The 21,091-nt window shown below is 33.5% G+C and overlaps 1 protein-coding gene across 1 annotated transcript in view; it reads right to left on the reverse strand.

Annotated features, from left to right (window-relative positions):
* The window catches only part of LOC110031537 (probable serine/threonine-protein kinase DDB_G0291350), a 22,983-nt gene extending 1,962 nt beyond the window's left edge, over positions 1-21,021 (reverse strand). Inside the window, exons 1-5 of the mRNA XM_020734783.1 lie at positions 20,663-21,021; positions 20,332-20,474; positions 18,899-19,042; positions 8,682-8,867; positions 4,572-4,696 (exon numbers count right to left, since the gene is read on the reverse strand). Coding sequence (XP_020590442.1) covers positions 4,572-4,696; positions 8,682-8,867; positions 18,899-19,042; positions 20,332-20,474; positions 20,663-20,876 — 812 coding nt within the window. The 5' untranslated portion in view covers positions 20,877-21,021. The remainder of the gene's footprint in view (positions 1-4,571; positions 4,697-8,681; positions 8,868-18,898; positions 19,043-20,331; positions 20,475-20,662) is intronic.
* Positions 21,022-21,091: the final 70 nt, after the last annotated feature.

Here is a 21,091-nt window from a genome sequence, read left to right on the forward strand (position 1 = left end):
CCCGCCCCCCCCCCCCCCCCCCCCCCTGACACAGTTGTTACTGTTACTACGAGTGATGTGATGCTGGCACCTACAAACTCCATACAAACCAATACTGATGAACTATTACCTATAAATGATATTGTTCAAACTGATAATCAGGAGAGCTTTGCAGCTCCACTTCTTCAAAAAGTATCCGGTGTAGCGGCAACTCATACTTCACATATTGTAGAACCCTTTTGTGGGTATTACTGTTGGTAATCCTTTTGCTTCAGCTCTACCCCATCAGGCGGATTCTTCGGAGGAGGAATGATAGATTTACACTTTCAGGAGAAAGAAGAAGAATGGAGATCTACTAGCGCTCAGGAGTTTTATTGATGATATTTTGGTTACTACGGGTAATGGTCAGCATCTTATCAATCTGCTAGTTGGATCCCTACCAAGAACTAAAGCCAGAGGCAAGACTAAATTGGGATGACCCACACTTTTTCAGCATCCGGGGGGTTTTTGGGTTTCTTTTTATTTCTATATGTACCCATCTTTTACATTTTTGGGTGTGTGTCGTATTGTGTGGGTTGGGTATTTAGGCCCACTCATACAAACCTATCTGTATCTTTATCTTTAATATATCAGCCCTTGGACTTTCTAATATATATATATATATATATAAATGATTAGTAGTATTTCGAGCCAAAACGAGCCAAACACGAGTTTCTTAACGAGTCGAACACGAGCTGTTCGTGAACGAGCCGTTTTGACAGCCCTAATCACCAATATGAATAGCAGACACTGGTGTATCTCGACATATTATATGTTCCTATAGTGAATTCTCTTTCTATACTCACTACGCAGTTTCAGAGAGCATTCAAATAGCTGATGATACAACACAAACTATGATTGATAAGGATACAGTGAAGTGTACCAATTATTTTACTTTGTCTAATGTTTTGCATACTTTTTCCTGTCTAGTGAAAAATTTATCTATTAGCGCTATAATACTCAAATTAAAATGTGTTATTTTTATTTGATATGCCAAATGTGATCTTTCAAAATAAGGGGATTTGGTGACATAGTGAATTCTGGTACTTGGATAGAGAGGGGATATACTCAGTCTTAGCATCCATAATTGAGAATGTTGGAGCGGGAGGATCTAAGAGGAGTGTGGATGATGTTTTGCTATTACATCACAGGCGTATGAGACACTCTTCATTTAATCTATTGAGTTGATAGTTTCCATCCTTGTATGAAAAGAAAAATAAACAAAAACTTGTGTGTGGTGCTTGTTAGTTTGGTCAGCATACCAGGAGGTTTTATGTTAGTTCTGGTAAACAGAGTTCTTAAGTTTTTGATTTGGCGCACTCGGATATATGGGGACCTTGTTCTAAAACTTCTATGGATAGCTAAAGTTTGTCTTTCATCAATTGTTTTTCTAGCATTATTTGGTTATATTTGATGGGAAACAAAAATTATGTACTTGCTTGCTTTAAAGACTTTCACAAGGTGATTCAGACTCAATACAGTGTAGCAGTGAAGGCATTAAGGTATGATGATGGGACAGTATACCAACAAAGTGTTTGGGGAATACTTGTTAGCCCAAGGGATTCAACATCAAACCACATGTTCATACACACACACAAAATGGAGTAAAAGAAAAATAAACACTTTCTCGAGGTAGCTTGAAGCATCATAATCACGATGAATGTCCCAAAATACTTGTGGAACCAAGCAGTTTTGACAATAACTCAATTGATCATCAAAATGCCCTAAAGAGTATTGAATTGAAAGTCTCCTTATCAAATGTTGAAAGAAGTTAATAGTGAAATTATCTCATTTAAGTTTTTTAGTTGTGTATGTTTGTGATGGACAACACACCATCAATAGAGAAACAGGATCCTAGAGATGTGAAGTGTTTTTGTGGGTTATTCTGCTACCAAAAAGATGTATGTTTGTTGGGGTTTGATAGACAAGAGACTGTTTGTGAGCATGGATGTGTACTTGAGAGAGTTTAAACCGTACTACACTCTGGAGGTAACCCTCAACCTTTGGTGACTCATTAGATATTGAAGGTATTAGGCATGAGGGGGAGAGTAGTGATTGAGAGAGATTCGTGCATGTGGGAATAATGTCTAGTTATGTTGCGTGGAAATGATCAGCTGAGGAAGAGCCAAAAATGATGAAAATGAGTCTGAAAGTGGAAGGATTCAAGATCAAAAGGAGTTGAGAGTGTATATAAGGAGGAAGAACAGTGTATGTCATCACTCGTGCCATCCAGTCCAGGAACAGTGTCTGCTGTGCCACTTATGCCATCAAGCCCTTTGCCCTAGTTCACCCCGACTTCTAAGACGCCTACACCTTCCACTTCAAAATCTGATTACTAATGTGATATGATTCCTCTCCCTTCTCCTACTCCCGTGGCTTTAAAGAGGACCTCTCGTAGCAATGTGGGTCGTTCTCCAGATCGTTATTCTCCTGATTGTTTTGGATTCTCACATGACATTGCTCAGTTTGTCTCATATTCTAACATATCATCTGTACAAGTTACATTCATTGCATCTTTAGACACTGTCTCTATATCCAACTATTGACAGGTAACAAAGGAGAATCCAAAGTGCAAGGCTGTTATGCTGAAGGAACTTGGTGCACTCGATAAGAACAGAATGTGGAAGATAGTACCATTACCAGTAAGGAAAAGAGCAGTTGGGTGCAAGTGTATCTTTACAGTAAAACAAAATCAAGAAGGGAGAGTGCAGTTAGACATATGACATTGACTATGACGAAACATTTGCACCAGCAATGAAGATGAGCACAGTGAGAGCATTGGTTTCTGATTGTAAATGATGGGTGGAGATTACACCAAATATAGACATACCACTAAGATTAAGTACAAGCCAGGCAATGTACGCAAGTTGTGCAGGCTCAAGAAGTTGCTTTATGGCTTGAAACAATCTATTCGAGCTTGGTTTGACAAGTTTAAAAAAGCTACAGAGGGCATGGGATATCATCAGAACAATGTTAATTATACAGTATTCTTTCGTCAAAATAGTAGTCACATCACTATGCTTATTGGGTATGTTGATGATATCATTATCACAGATGATGATGAGGCAAAGATTGCTCAATTAAAAGTTAAATTGGGCAAAGATTTTAAGGTGAAAGACATTGGATAGCTCAAAGACTTCCTTAAGATTGAGGTGGCATGTGAACCAGAGAGGATAGTCATATCTCACAAAAAGTATTTACCGGATCTCCTAACAGAAATAGACATACAAGGAGGCAAGTCTGCAGTGTCCAATTGATCAGAAGAACAAAGTGAGTGCAGAGGCAGGAGAACCAGTTGATCGTGAAAGATACTAGAGATTGGTGGGTCATCTGATCGATTTGAGTCACACGCGTCCCGACATCTCATTTGTTGTGAACGCGGTGAGCTGTTATATGCATGATCCAAGGGTCATATCGATGCAACATATCAAATTCTGAGGTCCCTGAAAAGTGCACTAGGGAAGGGGTTGATCTTTAAGAAAGAATATTGTGATGTTAACTGGGCGACTTGTACATATGACAAAAGATCCACCTACGGATACTGCATGTTTGTAAGTGGTAAATTGGTTTTTTAGAAGAGCAAGAAACAATCTGTAGTAGTGAGGTCAACATCAGAAACAAAGTATAGGGCCATGGCCTTAGGAGTTGCAGAGATGATGAGGCTAAGAGCCTTGTTGGTTGAGCTCAAAGTGGATCAAGGAACTCAAATGAAGTTGTGGTGTGACAACAAGTCGACAATTAACATTGCCAATAACTCAGTTCAACATGATAGAACAAAAAATGTGAAGATTAATAGAATCTTCATAAAGGAAAAGCTGAATAACAGGCTACTGGAGCTAAATCATGTAGCCACTGGAGAGCAATTAGCTGAGTGTCTCACTAAAAAACTTAGTTCATTAGATTTGTCTAGATTGTGTCAAGATGGGCTTAATGGATATCTTTTGCTCATCTTAAGGGGGAGTGTTGAAATTTGTATCTTATTTGAGAGGTTTAATTATAAATAGGAAATATAGAAGAAGTCTGGAGGTTATTTGTAAAAGGATTATAAGTCTCTATTGAAGTCCAACCCATGAATGAAGGAAAAAAATTTTTACCAATTTTTTTCTTCAAAAACAAAATATTATGTGCTAAATTAGGCGGGTTCACAAGTCAGTTTCAGGGCTGACTCAAAATTGACCCTACCCAAAATTGCTTGACCCCGAGTCCAACCAAAATATTAAATAGTTGAAAAAGTCTAACCCGACCCAACTTGCTTTCAACCTGAATGACTCTAACACAACCCACATAACTCGTTTAATATATGTATAATAGGTATTCACTTATTTGCTTCAAATTCAAGTTTATTTCAAGTCACATTCAGGTTGACGAGTAAACCGAACATAATGGGGTTTTGGATGCCCACCAACCCAAAAATTAAATGAGTCAACCTGAAACCAGATTTTTTGAGTTGAGTTCAAGTCATTTTGGCATGTCGAGTTAATTTTTGACACCTGTCATAAATATTGAAATTTAGATGATATGCCAAAGAGGACATGAGGAGCACATAATCTTACATTAATGCATACAATGTACATCCCAAAGCCCAAACATCCGTTCTTTCGTCAATATCAGCATGGCTTGGGCAATCCCACAACTCTGGAGCTCTGAAAGGTGCAGAACAGTGCTCGGCAGCCCAGTCCTGCATAAAATAATGAGAACAAAATAAACATGATGCATCATTGAATCGTCTTAATGTGGCGGTTAGAAGCATTGACCCCAACCATGAGTCTGAATTTGACGCCTAATGTACATGGATGTATGCATGAATTTGCTATTAAATTCACTAAAAATAATACGTGCGCGAGAGAGTATCAACATATATAGATATATATATATATATAATTTTTTTGTTCTTATTCAGCAACTTTAAAATTTGAATAATCAAGACGACCTGTTAAACTAAAACCTAATACACAAAATATGCATCAATTAGTATAACTTCTAATAGCCATAAGAAGTAAAGATCTTTGAATTATTATTTTCTTTTCAACAAAAACGATATCACATTTTAAATGTCCTGTCAGGCATATGAACAATGGCCCACTGCATTGAAATGTGTTCCGTTTGCTGTAAAGTGTGAATGTAGCATAACAAGAGAAATTCGAGATTAACCAGCATCAGCAGAAGTCCAGCAGAATAAAAAATGTGAAAACGATAATTAGTTAGAGGTTGTGGAAAAGAATTGAGAAATGATGCGCCAAACAATAGGAGAATAAAGTGGAAAAAAAAAGTAAATTGAGATGGTTGGCAGGGAATGCAGTAGAAAGATACAGAAAGGCAACACCAAATACTTGTGAGAATGCATCTGCAATTCCCGAAAATATAAGAGAATAAATGGCACAGAACCATGATGATAAGGATAACATCATGATATATAATGAGAAGTGCTAAAAACTGGTTATGGTCATGAAATAATGAATAACAATGGGCGGAAAAAAAAAAAAACTAGTTTTTCCTTCCATAGTAGCTGTAAATTTGTCAAAAAATCAAGATATGAATCATCTAGATCCTTATGTAAATGTTAGGGCGTCCCTTGGAAGCAACGCACTGTATGACCTAAATATAGTGAAAAGTGTGCAAGGGCCGTTACACCGGCACGTAGGTGTGGTGTCAAATAAGCAAAGATTCTCACATTACGGAAGAATGCAGGTAAAGAAGTTAGTTCATGAAATTAATATTTGGATAGGAACTTGAAATATAAGTACTCTCATAGGTAAATTAATGGAATCAGTTGCATTATTATTCATAGAAAGAAAAATATCTTATGTCACTCTCATAGGTAAATTAATGGGTTAGAGAAAATGCTAAGGAGATTGACAAAATAGACTTTGTTATTCAGGTAAGAGTCACACTAGAAATGGTGTATATGTAATTATAGATAAGAGTTTGAAAGATAATTTGTAAAAATTAATAAAATTGGAGATAAAATTATAGCCCTTAAGATTATTGTTGATACTAAGATTTTTAATATTATAAATGTTTATGCTCCTCAAGTAGGTTTAGATATAGGTTCCAAAAAATATTCTGGAATGACCTATAAGACTTAAAATAAATGATACCTCTTGATGAAAGAACTTTTATTGGAGAACATGTTGGTAGAGTGGTAGAAAATTTTAGAAATATTCTTGGTGAGTACGATTTTGGAGCGATTAATGAAGAAGGTCATATTAGATTTTGCTTTAGCGCATAATTTTATTATTGTAAATACTTTATTTAAGAAAAGAGATGAGCATATTATTACTTATAATAATGAATCTAATAAAACACAAATTGATTATTTTTTTATGAAAAGAAGATATCGTCAAGAATGTGTTGTAACACCATTCCAAATAAGGATTTAAGTACTCAACGTCGATTATTAGTTCTAGATTTTAAGTTGAATAGTTGTAAAAAAAAAAATTAGAAATCATTGTCGAAGAATTAGAAGAGGACACCTAAAAAACAAAAATAAAATTTTTTTTATGAGTAAACTTCAAGATTTCAAGATTTGGGATGTTCATGAAGAAGCAAATTTTTTGTGGGACAAAGTAACAAACAATATTAAATAAGTGGCAAAAGATGTGCCCGAAGAATCAAAAGTAAAAAATTTATATAAATAAAAATAGTTGATGGTGGAATAATAATGTGGAAGAAAAGATAAAATATAGGAAGTTATGTTAAAAAAATTGGATTAAATGAAAAAGCTTAGAGAATTGAGAAAATATTAAATGGTCTTTAGAAAGTTTAAGAAAACAATTTGTTATGCTAAAAATTCTATTTTTACTGATCTTTATAAAAGATTAGATACTAAAGAAAGTTAAAAATATATGCATAAACTAGCCAAATAAAGAGAAAAAAGAGTAAATATTTAACTCAAGTAAAATATATTAAAAGTGAAAATCAAAAATATTTTTCTTAGAAAAAGATATTCAACACAGGTTTGTGAATTATTTTGATAAATTTTTTAATGAAGTTTTTGAAAATACGATCGATTTTAGTATTCTTAATATCGTTAATAAAAATAAAATGTTTCGTTTTTACCGTTACATTAGTAAAAAAATTTTGAGGAAGCTTTAAAGAAAATCAAGGGTAAAAAGTCAGTAGGATCTGATGATATCCCAATTGAAATGTGGAAATATATACAAGATTTGAGAATTTCTTGGCTTACTAAGCTTTTTAATATTATTTTAAAAACTAAAAGATGCCTGAGGAGTGGAGGAAGATTATTTTGATCCCCATCTTAAGAATAAAGGGGATGCACAAGAGTGTGCAAATTATAGAGGAGCTAAGTTGATGTGTCGTACTTTAAACTTATGGCAGGGGGTAATTGAACATAGGTTAAGACACATTACAAAGATTTCTCATAATCAATTTGGATTTATGCAGGGTAGGTCTACTATGGAAGCTATACATTTATTGAGAGGTTTGATGGATAAATTTAGAGAGAATAAGGAGGATCTACGTATGATTTTTATTGATTTAGAAAAAGCTTACGATAAGGTTCCAAGATATCCTTTAAAGAGTTCTAGAGAAGAAAGGTGTTGATATGACTTATATTCAAGTCAATAAATATATGTATACTAGAGTTGTTACTTGTGTTCGAACAGAAAGAGGATTGACCAAATATATTTTCCTATTTCAGCTGGATTACATCAGGGATCGGCTTTAAGCCTATATCCTTTTGCTTTAGTTGTGGATGCTCTTACTGGACGTTTATAGGAGGATGCACCTTGGTGTATGCCTTTCGCTGATGATATCCTTCTCATTGATAAGACTAGAGAAAAAACTTGAACTATAGAGGTCTACATTGGAGTCTAAAGGCCTTCGTTTGAGTAGAACTAAAACTGAATACCTGGAATGTAGTCTTAGTAATAGTAGCTCTAGCGATAGAGTTGTAACTATGGGTAATCAAATTATTAAAAAGTGTGAATGCTTTAGATATCTCGGGTCTATTGTTTAAAGTGATGGTGATATAGATGGGGATGTTATTAGTAGAATTCAAGTTGGTTGGTTGAAGTGGAGGAATGCTTCGGGCCTATTGTGTGATAGAGAAGTACTGCTTAGACTGAAAGAAGAATTTTATAAGATGGTAATGAGACCTACAATGTTCTATGGCGATGAATGTTGGCCTTTAAAAGAGAAGTATAAAACTATGTTACGTGCCGAGATGAGAATACTTAGGTGGATGAGTGGCTTTACACTCAGAGACAAAATGTGAAATGAATATATCCATGATATGGTTAAAGTAGCTCCAATAGCGGACAAAATTAAATGGAGTCGTCTTAAATAGTTCGGTCACATTAAATGTCGATCATCTGATGATATGATTAGGAGAGTAGATGTTTTAGATTCGACTCATGTTAAGAAACGCAGAGGTAGACCTAGAAAACTTTGGGCATATTGTATGAAAAATGATCTTAATTTATTAGAATTAAATGAAAATATGACACTCAATAAGACGCAATGGAGAAAAAGGATTCGTGTAGCCGACCCCACTTAGTGGGATAAAGGTTTGTTCTTGCTGTTGTAGCTTTTCTTTATATGCTGAAAACCAGAAGAGAAAACATGGCTAAAATACTTCAGCTATTTATCAATAACTATTTAAAGCAAGAAATAAACTCTACAGAGAGCAGTAATTATGGCACCTGCAATTTTAGAGCATCTGAACGAGAACGAATTTCCCGCTTAGCCGGCCCGGCACTCCCAAAATCCATCAATATAGCAAGAGGTGGTTCTCCCTTCCTATGTGTGATCAGGACATTAGCAGGTTTCACATCATTATGAGCATATGGAGGATCAAAACTGTGCATGTGCTTCAGTCCAGCACAGATCTGTGGTAGAAATTCTTTTAGCATGCAATACATTACTTAAGAGATTATACAAGAATGTTATAAATGAACCTCAAAACATGAGAATCATATAATATGAAAGCAAATGAACATGTTACTGGAAAAAAATTAGAAGAGAAGCAAATAAAAGGGGCAATTACATACATACCTAATTCCTATGTATTTACATATAAAATTTTGTTTTGTACATTTATACCACTCAAATCTTTCAGATCATATAACAAATGCCACCATTTTAGCTTATAAAATTTGAAATACACCATTCATGCATAAGTAAGGTGGAAAGTAAAAATGAAGGTTAGGTGTTAGATATGTAAATATATAGGAATTGAGTAGTATGTATGCAAATCTTACAAAAAATAAACATAATGTAGGGGGCTGTTCAAACCTTAAAAATGGGCAATAGGGACAATGCAAGACCAGACGAACCTATATCTTTTGTGTTTCAAAAAGTATAGGAAATATGTTACCACAACAAGGGATAAGGACGTGTTGTATGACCAAAATACAGCGAAAAATATGCAAGAGTCACAGCATCGACACATGAGTGTAGTGTTAAATAAGCAAGGGTACTCATGCTATGGACGGATGTGGACAATAAAATTTGTCAATTAAACTAATATTAGAATAAGAACTTAAAATATAAGTACTCTCACGGGTAAATTAATGGAATTACTCGATAATAAGGTTCATAGGAAGATAAATATTATGCATTCAAGAAACTAAATGAGTTAGAGAAAAAACTAATAAGATTGATAATTTAAAATTTTAATTTTGTTATTCCGTTAAAATTCGTCTTAAAAATGATATATGTATAATTATAGATAAGAGCTCAAAAAAATGTTGTAAGAATTAATAGAATTAGATATAAAATTATAACTTTAAAAATTATTGTTGATACTAAAATTTTTTATGTTAATGATTACTTATGCTCCCCAAATAGTTTTGGACATATATTCCAAAAAAAAAAAGACAAGTAATGAGTAAGTTTGGGAAAATTAATGTGAAGCAAAAATAAGATATTTTGCAAGGTCAATTCCATGGTTTATTTCATAATTATGTTAATTTTACGTTTGTGGAAGATATTTTTGTTGTACTTTACAAAATACAGGTGTTGAGCGCACTGCAGGGAGTTAAAGAAGACAAATTGGCCAAGGGACTAGCAGTGCAACTGCGCCACCATCTCTGTTGTGGAAAGCGTGAATGAAGCAATGGCAAGGCCGTGCCAAGAGACAACACTCCTGCGCTACCTACTAGAGACTTGGGTGCACCTGAGCTCTTCTGCTACACGCCCTCGTCGTAGTCCTAAGAGGGCGGCACCCCCCGCCACACCCTAAGCACATCGGTGTCTCAATGAGTGATTTGACCAATATAGAAGAATTTCTTGCGGGATTTGGTGTCTTAACTATATAAGATAATGATAGAATACCTAGAGAATTTTTGCTTTGGATGCTCTAAAAATATGACACTAAATAGGACGCAATGGAGAAAAAGGATTCATGTAGCCGACCCACGTAGTGGGATTATAAGGTAGTGGGATTAAGGCTTTGTTGTTGTTGTATGCTTCTCTAGGCTTAAGAAAATCTTTCCTTTTGTGAGCCCTAGGGTTTTCTCCTTAAATTTTCTTGGGAGAATTTTCTAGTGTTTTTCTTTGTACGTTTGAAAAGCGAGAGACTTGAGTGCTTGTACGTAGCAGATTGTTGGAGAGCGTTCATTGTAAGGGGGGGATTGCGATATACTTCGAGGAGAGATCAACTCTCCTTTGAGTTTTGTGCCTATTTACATTGTTTGTTCTCCTGAATTCAATGAAGTTTTTTTATATTTTCTTCTATCATGCATAGTAACTAAGTTATTTTTATGCTTATGTGATTACAGCATGTGATTGAATCAATCTTTTCTCATTTAGTTTTCCCTAGACATTTTTATGTGCTTTTATGTTATTTATGTTGATGTATTAATTTTTTTTTTTATCATAATTCACTTTTAATATGGCTAATTAGAGAGTTAATACACCTTCAGATCTAAGATTTCTAACCGTTGACCAACATAATAAGTAGGTTAACACGCAATCACCTAGTGGAATAGACATATAGTCAGCAGAAGATTGTAATCTATATAGAAGACTAGAGGATTTCTAGAAAATCTTACATGGTTAAACTCTCTTAACTGTACTACGAGTTTTCAATGTTTCATATGACACAGATATAGACTAAGAAGAACTTGTCCATGGTTGTCAACAATATAGGGATCTCATAGGAAAAACTTGAAGATTCACATAATTCGAGTCACAGGAGTATGGCTTCATTCACCTCTAAAAAACTCCAAAAATCTAGTTTGTTTTCTGTTTTCTAGAATTTTATAAACATTTCACTTTCTGCAAATTAAAATTACTTTAAACTAGACTTAGAGGTTTAGCAAAATAAAGCTTCACCAATTAGGAAATTTGACAAGTTTCCTCGGGAGATCAACATACATAGTCTAATTTCATATATTACTAGAGCGACGCATATAATTGTATGATTGTCACATGCTTTTTAGAAAGACATTAGTTCACCAAGTAGGTTAAGATATATATTTAAGAGAGAAAATTTATCATGACCTAAAAGAATTAATACAAATGATATCTCTTGATGATAGAATTTTTATTGGGAGAGATTTAAATAAACATTAGTACAGTAATAAAAAATTTTAGTTCAAGTGGCTATGGTTTTGGACTCACCAATGAAAAAAGTAAAACCAAACTGGATTTTATTTTAGCTTGTGATTTTATTATCACCATTACTTTATTTATGAAAAAAATAAGCATATCATCACTTATAAGAACGAATCTAATAGAGCATAAATTAATTATTTTCTTATAAAATAATATATTGTCAAGATTATAATATTTGTAAGATCAATCCAACTAAAAATTTAAGTGCCCAACATCAATCAATAATTTTAAATTTTACGATGATAGGTTGAAGATAAAAATACGATAAAATATTATCATAAAATTAGATGAGACACTTAAAAGACAAAAATAAAATATTTTTATGGGTAAACTTTAAAACCTTAATATTTGGGATGTTCATGGAGAAATCAATACTATGTAAGATACAGTAAAGAGTACTACTAAGCAAGTTATAAAAAATATGCTCGGAAAATTAAAAGAAAATGTTTTTATGAATAAAAATAGTTCATGGTGAAATAATAATGTGCAAAAAAAGATACAAAATAAAAAGTTTTGTTATAAAAACTAATTTAGATGTAAGAGTTTGAAGAATCGAGAAATATATAAGATGCTTCGATGGGAATTTAAGATAATTTATAATGCTAAGAATTCTACTTTAAATAATCTTTAAAATAAAGGAGATTCTAAAGAGTGAAGGGATATATGTATAAGCTAACCGAGCAAAGAGATAAAAAAAATAAAGATTTAGTTCAAATAAAATGAATTAAAGAAAAAAATAAAAAAACTAATTTTTGTAGAAGAGGATATTCAACATAGGTAGGTGAGATATTTTGATAAATTTTTCGAATGATTGTGAAAATAAGATCGATTTTAGTGATCATAATATCGTAAATAAAAATAAAATTTTAAATTTCCACCGTCGAATTAATAAAATAGAAGTTAATGAGGCTTTAAAGAAAATGAAGTGTGAAAAAGAGACATGATGTTATTCTAATAGTAGTGTGAAAATGTTTAGATGATCTTGAAAATTTTTTGTTTACTAAACTTTTTAATATTATTTTAAAAACTAAAAAGATATTTGATAAGTGGAAAAAAGTCTATTGATTCTTACTTTTCAGAATAAAGGTGATGCACAAAATTGTACAAACTATAGAGGAAGTAAGTTAATGTGTCATATATTAAAGTTATGGGAGAGAGTAATTGAATATAGGTTATGATGTGATACAAAAAATTGTCAAAATCAGTTTGGATTCATACTAGATAAGCCTACTATGGAAGTTATACATTTAATGGGAGTTTTGATGAAGAAATACAGAGAAAGTAAAGAGAATTTATTTATGGTTTTTGTTGATTTAAAAAAATCTTATGATAAGGTTCCAGCATAAGTACTTTAGAGAATTCTAGAAAAAAATGTGCTGATATTACTTATAATCTAAGTCATTAAAGATATGTATACTAGAATTGTTACTGTGTTCGAACACGAGGATAATTGACTAAATATTTTCCTATTTCAGTTGGATTACATTAGGGATCGACTTTAAGCCCATATTTTTTCCTTAAGTTATTGATGTTCTTACTAAATATTTACAGGAGGATATACCTTGGTGTAAGATTTTCGATGGTGATATCTTTCTTGTGGGTAAAGCTAGAGAGAGTTCAGGAAAAACTTAAATTATGAAGTTCAACACATCTAAGGTCTTTCGTTAAGTAGATCTAATATTAAATGCATGAAATGTAATTTCATGTAGAAGATCTAGTGGTGGGGTTGTAACAATGGGTGATCAACTAATTAAAAGAAGTGAACGTTTTAGATATCTCAGATCTATTAACAACAAATAGGATTATCTACAAAACATCTTTCATCATCAAAAGTCTATAAAGTACCCATGGGAGAGTCAGCAAATTTGCACCAGACAACATTAAAGAGAAATGCAACTTTTATTATAAGCGAACTAGATATTGAGAAAATACTCTGATTGTCCCAAATTTATAGTACCAAGCATTTTTCAGTGAAAAGAAAATCATCAACATGCATAAAAAAGATCTGTCAGTGAAAAAATAGTAAATATGAGGAAAAATTCATCAATTAAGCTTCTTTGAAGACCAATATCAATAAGGACTTCGTAGGGTTTTATTAAACTAGATTGGAATTTTGTTCTCTCCCATTGGTTAAGTTGCTCCAATTAAACTACTGTCGAATCAGATGTGTATGCACGTTTTAACCCATTTAACTAAGCCCAACAAAGTGCATCATAAACTTGAACTTGCCTACATTGATGATGGGTTTTGGTAGAGCACCCTAGAAAGTCAATTTAAACCCATTTATATTTATTTGTTTGATAAAGATTTACCCATTCAAGCTGAGATTCAAACATGAGTAATAAGCTCAAAAAATTCATTTTAGTTTGATCTTGAGTTTACAAGGGCTTACCTAAAATTTAATTCAAACCAATTAATTTAATCATCAACTATTCCCCTAATATCATCATGAGAGTAAGTTATTAGTTTAATTTATTACCAAGCTCCATTAGCACAAAAAAAACATATTCCCAATCGTTTGCTTTCTTCTTTGGCAAGTTCCTTTGAGCTTCTCTCCAAGTAAATCATGATTGAATTTATAGGTTATTTAACTTGTTAGTTATTTGAATATTATAGATTTTTTTTAGTTTAAAAAGAATAATTTGTGCAGCCATAAGCATAAGAAATAATTATTTGTTTTTTTCTTAATTAGAAAAGATTAAGCTATAATTAATGTGATAATATTCCAACTTACTATATATATACAAAGCCTATTATCGTGAATCTTAATGATAAACAAATGAATGGGCCATCCATGAACTTATTAGGGTTGGCCTACTTAAGCCCAATCACACTAAAGCCATTCCATTAGGACTTCTAAAGGTTTGAGCTAATGGTTTGAATGCTAAACCATTCCATTTGACACTTCTACTATTTCTGCATACAGAAAAACATTGTTGGCATCCATTTGCAACAATAATTCAATATAAATTGACGGTCATTAAAAAAAATGAGGCGAACAATGTTCAGTTGAGCAATTGGGGAGAAAGTCTCAAAATATGTCATGAATCTACACGGTACCCTTTAGCCACCAATCAAACTTTGTGTTGATCAATAATATTATCAGGATGGAACTTAATCATAACCCATCATGAAGTAAGCTTTACACTATCAAGAAGGAAACCATATCCCAATACGACAATCAAGGAGAGCCAATATTTCAGTATACATTGCAAGATCCTAATTAAGATGAAGAAATGCTCCTTTATAAGCCCTTAAAATAAAAAAGACAAGAGATAAGGAAAAGAACGAAAAGAAGAGGAACATATTCAAAATATGAAATGTGTATCGAGTGATTACTGAAGTGTCATGTACGTTCTAGAGAGCAATTAGGAGATAGAGATCTAAGGTTGCAAGGGTAGATGGATGCTCAACTATAGTAGATACGAAGAAAGTAGATGCATCAAAAGGAGGCAAGTGAGGCCAATGAGTATAAACCTATAATGAATGGGCAGGCATCGGAGCAAGAGAAGTAGGTGGAATACTTGGGGAAAAATTTAGTGGTATTTGAGACGGGAGTGGAATCATTGGATAATGATGAGTAAATGGATCACAATAATAATATCACTTTTCAGTACAAAAATAAAAGAGAAAATACAATGATGGAAAGATGAGATAGTTTATCATGCCCATAGCAAAAATGGGAGATGACACAATTATTAAAAAAAAATTTCCACGAAAAAATTGCCTATAGAGAAAAGAATAGGCAGTAACCCCTCTTAAAGCAACAAATACAAATAGTGATTAAAATGCAAGATCTTAAAAACGGAGTCTCCTTCAAATTGTATTGGAGCATTCATGTAAATAGTGAGGCAGGCAAAATCAAAGAGATGTCGACGCTAATGCTCAACCAAAATATTTTGTTGAGAAATAAAAGGTCAGGATAATAGGTGTATATTATCATTTTCAGCATGAAAGCAAAAGTAAATTACATATATTCAAAGGCATTATGAAAATGAGGAATTTTAAGGGAAGTGAAAGATACAATTTTTATTTCTTGATAAAATTATCTGAATACAACATTTTTTTGTGCGGACAATTCAACAAGAATACCAAAGTAACCTTGTTGAATCATTGAATGAAAAACAAGTTGAAAAAAAAAAAATAAAACTTTGCTTAGTAGACATTGGATTTGGGCCGCATATATATATTGGAACATGTCAGTCAAAAAAAATATAAAAATGTGAAAATGTTTACAAAAAAAAAAGGCCCTTCAGCTTCAATTTTAAACTTAGAAACAAAAAAAAGAAACTATGACTGAAGCTCCGAAGTTTGTGAAGGTGACCAAGAAAAGAATATTGCTGTTAAGGAATAATAATTGAAGAAAGAGCAAGGGACTTAACATCAAAGAGGTGGTACAGGCCTCCAACCACAACACTATCACCAATCATCTTTTTCACATCAAGGTATTGAAAAATGCACAAAAAGGAGAATTTTATCAAGCAATTGTGAAATTTGACATAACAATTTATAAATAATAACTTTATAGAAGCGGAGGGAATATAAGACATTGTCTAAAGTTTATGAGAAAAGAGACAAACGATCTTTATCGGAAACAAAAAAAGGAAATATATTAGCAAGGATGATGGGAGGAAGAGCATGCATGGTAAAAGGGAAAAATAAGTATAGATTACCTAACATTTTGGAAGAAGCTCCATAATCAAAGACCCAAGATATATCAGTGAGTAGCTGCAATAGAACCAGAAGTGAAAAATATATGAGAAGCAATGAAAATCAACTAAGAGTACTATAGTAGATGATGATATTCTTCTTGAGATTGAGACAATTAAAGACAGAGTACCAATAGAATCATAAGTAGTGGTGGTGCAAAACTAAGCAGCAGAAGGAAAAATTTTTTTTTTTCTGAGACAACATCATTGTAACCACTACGATCATAATTAACCTGACCATCTTTTGTGTCAGCAACAAGATTTTATGATAAGGACAAGACAAGAGAATATTACGGAGACATTCGGAATAGAAAAGTTACCCAAAAATTGAGTTTGAGCAAACTAGTAGGATGGTTGTAGATTGAAGAGATATTTGACAATTAGAAATTATTGATTTATTTTGGTGACGTAGTCGACGATAAAGGGCAATATTTAAAAAGTTCATTCCACTTGCCTTTTAAATTCTATAGTAACTTGAATAAATTTGTCGGCCTAAAAAGATTTCATAGTAGAGTGCATACCCTATATGGAATGTATAAGGGTTCAATATAACTTTGGAAATCTCCTAAAACATGATTGTAGAATCAACTATTGAGTATACACGTGAGAAACGTATAGTTAAAGGCTTGTCATTCAGCAAATTTGGTGTTGTCCATGGTCCAGAACCGAGCTTATGAAGGCATCCATAAAGCAAACTGGACCAAACCAATCTAGACTGTTTGAGGGCGGGCTGATCCTCTTGGTATCTTGAGAGTGCCGACCAATGGAGTGGGGCCACACTTAATTATCCTAGGTCTATTTATTTGCTTTCGTTGGTGTCTAAGGTTAGGTTTTTGATAAGTTTGTTTTGGGACTGCCATCGACGTCTCCCTTTTCCCTTCTAGGATTGTATCCAAGGGTTTAAGTGGTACTCCGGCTATATCTCAGTCCTGATGTGGTGTTTATCCTTCCTCTACCCTTCCCCATTCTTCCTTAATTACTCCCCGACAACACAGCCCCACCACTCCAATCTTGGTACCGCCCCTGCACAGTTGCCCAACAGCTGTTCCTTTCACTTGCTGCCCTCCATACTCATTGTCACTAGCCAAAACAACATACTTATTGTTTGATCCCCCACCACTCTTATTACCGCCACCTTCCAACCCCAGCAAGCCAACACCCCTCCATTCGGGGTCCACCCAAGTCTAGTGTCGTGTTTTGTTATAATTTCAGTTTTTCGTTGTGTTTGTTGTAATTTCCCATTTGAAGCCAGCAATAACACTTATTTTTCATTGGTGCTTGGTTAAAGCCCAATATCACTGAGAGTCCAAATTTAGTTAAACTTCTTAAATACCGTTCTATTATCAATTACAAGTTGGAGAGTCAAAATTTAAATTAAATCCAATGAGAAAATGAAATTCCAAAGGCCACAAGATGAGTTGGCATTGGGTTTGATAATACCACACAATTTGAGGAGGGTTTTTTTTTGGAGAGGAGCAGAGAAGGCTATCAACGAACAAAACAAAGTAAAAAAGAGGTCAACACTGAATTAATTTATCATAGAATGAAAGTTCACCTTTGGGTGAGGCTGTCAATGAGTAATTGCTATATGATATTATTTAGTGAGTGCATGAGCAAGAAAGAGTAAATGCAATGAGAAAAAAGGTTGTTGGGCATAAGAAACCAATGAAAGCACCTGGTCGAAGCAAGAGAACACAACATATAAGCGAGCACGACACACAAGAAAGCCAAAAAGAGATAGAGCATGGTACCCAAGAGGTCGGCGAGCGCGTATAAGTAGTGGCAAGCATGAGATTGGAGGGATCAAGAGATCATCAACTAGGCCTTAGTCGGACTATGATACCATGTTATGGTTGAAATATTTAAAATAACTTGATATATTCAACCATAATATTGGTTCTTACATATAGACATATTGGAAGAAGTAGAATATGAAAAAAATAATAAAAAAATAAAATTCTAAATTAAAAGAATACATTACAGAATAATAGTAGAATATTTAATAATTGTTCAACTTCTAAATTTATAAAACCTTTACACTAATTTTCAAAATCAAGAAGTGAAGAAAGATTCTTAGAAATAAACAATTTAAACAATAAAAATAAAAGACATTTACATGATCCGCAAGAATTCAATTATGAGTTGTTTCAGGCACCCAAAAATCTACAAGGTTATTTATTTGTTGGAAAATAAATAAATAAATAAATAAGGAACAAGAAAAAGTTTGAGAAGAAACTAATTAAAGAAAAATGTGAGAGCAAATAATTATATGAACGGAAAAAGCAAAGCATAAGGCAAAAAATGACATTTCTATGCAGGTCAAGGAAACCTGGAAATACATTTCCTATAAAAATCCTATCTTCCATGATAATGAATTCTTCTAGTAATAAAAAGGACTACGAAATCCTGATTTTAATCATCAAAAGGCTTTGATACATTATTGGTTCTTTGCATAAACAATATTACAAAAGACAGCTGATGAACAGCTCATACAATGTTGCGCCAATGTAAAGAGTTATGCATGATGCAGAACATGAGTGATTAATAAAAAATTATCTAAAAATACTATAAATCTGTCAATATGAATTCACCTGACGGAATATTTGAAGAACAGTAAGTACTGAGAAGAATTCTTTTTTTGATTGCATTGCTTTGACATTATCAAGTAAAGTCCCATCCATATGCACTGGGAACAATAAGTACGCTTCATAGTTCCATGCTCCCTCTTGTGGCCCCTAAATAAAAATTTTGATTCCACCACAAAAAGAGTTGAGTGAGAATTCTAACAAAATGACTGAATGAGATGGATTACTTCTTTACTAAACACAGCAGTGACGTGATAGAGCATCTTCAAAAATAATGAGCATGGTAGGATACAGTAGATAAATGCTATCATGTTCTCCCGGACCATCAGGTATTGGGATTGTTCATATTAATTGGGTGAAAATGAGTTATAATGATTCAACATTGCATTTTTTTTTAGAAATGAAACAATAGATACTTGTTAATGTTCCTCAACGGTGAAACAATACTGCAAGGATTATCCTTGACCATAAGGAATGACGAAAACATTCCACTTGATAAGAAATAATGGTTAGTAATATGAAAATTTATTAATAGGCGCAAGTAGAAATTGTCAAAAGGTAAGAATTAAGAAATAACATAACAACTATGGCTATCAAAAAAGCTCATCGTTTGCGAACAACTCATATTCGGCGTACTAAGTAGCTTGTGTTTGATTTCTTAGTTAAGTGAGCCAAACAAGAACAACTTTTTGAGCTCAATTTATAAACAAGTCGAACATGAACAATTTCTTGTTCAATCATGTTCGACTCTTTTTGGCTAAAATTAATTAAACAATTAAATAATTAATATTTATTATAATATATTTATATAGAATTTTATATTGTATGTAAAATAATGTTAAAGTTTATTGTTTTATAAGTCATTCGAGCTAGATTTGAGGCAAAAACAAGCTGAAATAACAAACAAATTCAAATCGAGCTGAACACGAAGATCCTACTCATGAGCCATGTTGAACAAAAACAAATCTTCGAACGAATCAAACACAAAGAAGCATTAGGCTTGCTCAAGCACAGCTTGTTTAGACTCCTAATAACCGCATAAATTACATTCCACATCTACAGAGTTATGGATGCAACTGGAAATCTCAACTTCCATGAACTAATTCGACAAAAAAGAGCATTCTGCTGTATGAGAATGCAAGTTATGAGCACAGTTGGACAAAAGCACACAAAATTTCAGTAAATAAATATATAGGTAGATGGCTGAAGCACTAGTCAGACTGACACCATTATGACCTAGGGATAATGGGTACACATCAGGAAAATAACTCCTCCGTGATGTAGGGATACGGCTACATACATCAAAACTGACCATGCACTGAGCGCGTCCTCCAACACGCAATACATGCGCACACACGCACATGAATGATCACATAATATTCAATAAATTATTATCCCCCAAATCTTGTATGAAAATACAAAGTTAAAATTAGTATTACCTTGACGGCAATAATAGCATGATCAAGGAGTGGAAGTAGGTTAGCATGGCCAAAGAGTGACGAAGCATGAATCTCCTCCTTTACCAACGCTAATTGCTCTTCACTTTGAATTAGGACCTTCTTCAGCGCATATGTTCCATCATCTGAAAGAAAACAATCAAGTTAAACAAAATTGCCACAGCATTTAGTGACACAACCCCTAACAGTTATCAACCATGTGCCTGATAGGCTATAAAGACACAAGGAAAAAGCTACAGCGCCCTTCAAATCTAGAACAAAGGCTCCACTTCGATATAACAAATTGGGATGATAACACGGATCACAACCCGACCTGAGACATGCGTAGGGTTCTTCAAATTCTTCCTGGTGAGCAATCCGCTTCCAGGGGCACCGTCTCTGACGACCTCTTTGACAAGATAAACAAAAGCAAAGCCACCTTCTCCGAGCTGCTTCAGTATCCTGAACCGATTATGATTGATCCACACGTCCCCGCCGCCACTAACGGCGTCGTAGAGAGCATTCAACCCCGAGAACGAGCATCCCATCTCAGTGCTTCCCCGATACCCTCGGATTTCTCCTCTGGAACAGAAGTCTTCTTCTCGAGGGAGAGGAAGGTGAAATAGATCATCGATTTCTTTTACGTACGCTTGAAGAAATATGTGTTTTTAAAAATAGAAAAATTTGCATACAGAACGCTCAATTCTTATATCTTTATATGTCTAATATTTAAATATTATATATATATATAAATATGTTGCTT

The sequence above is a fragment of the Phalaenopsis equestris genome, unplaced genomic scaffold, assembly GCF_001263595.1.
Source record: "Phalaenopsis equestris unplaced genomic scaffold, ASM126359v1 Scaffold000840, whole genome shotgun sequence".
Lineage (NCBI taxonomy): Eukaryota > Viridiplantae > Streptophyta > Magnoliopsida > Asparagales > Orchidaceae > Phalaenopsis > Phalaenopsis equestris.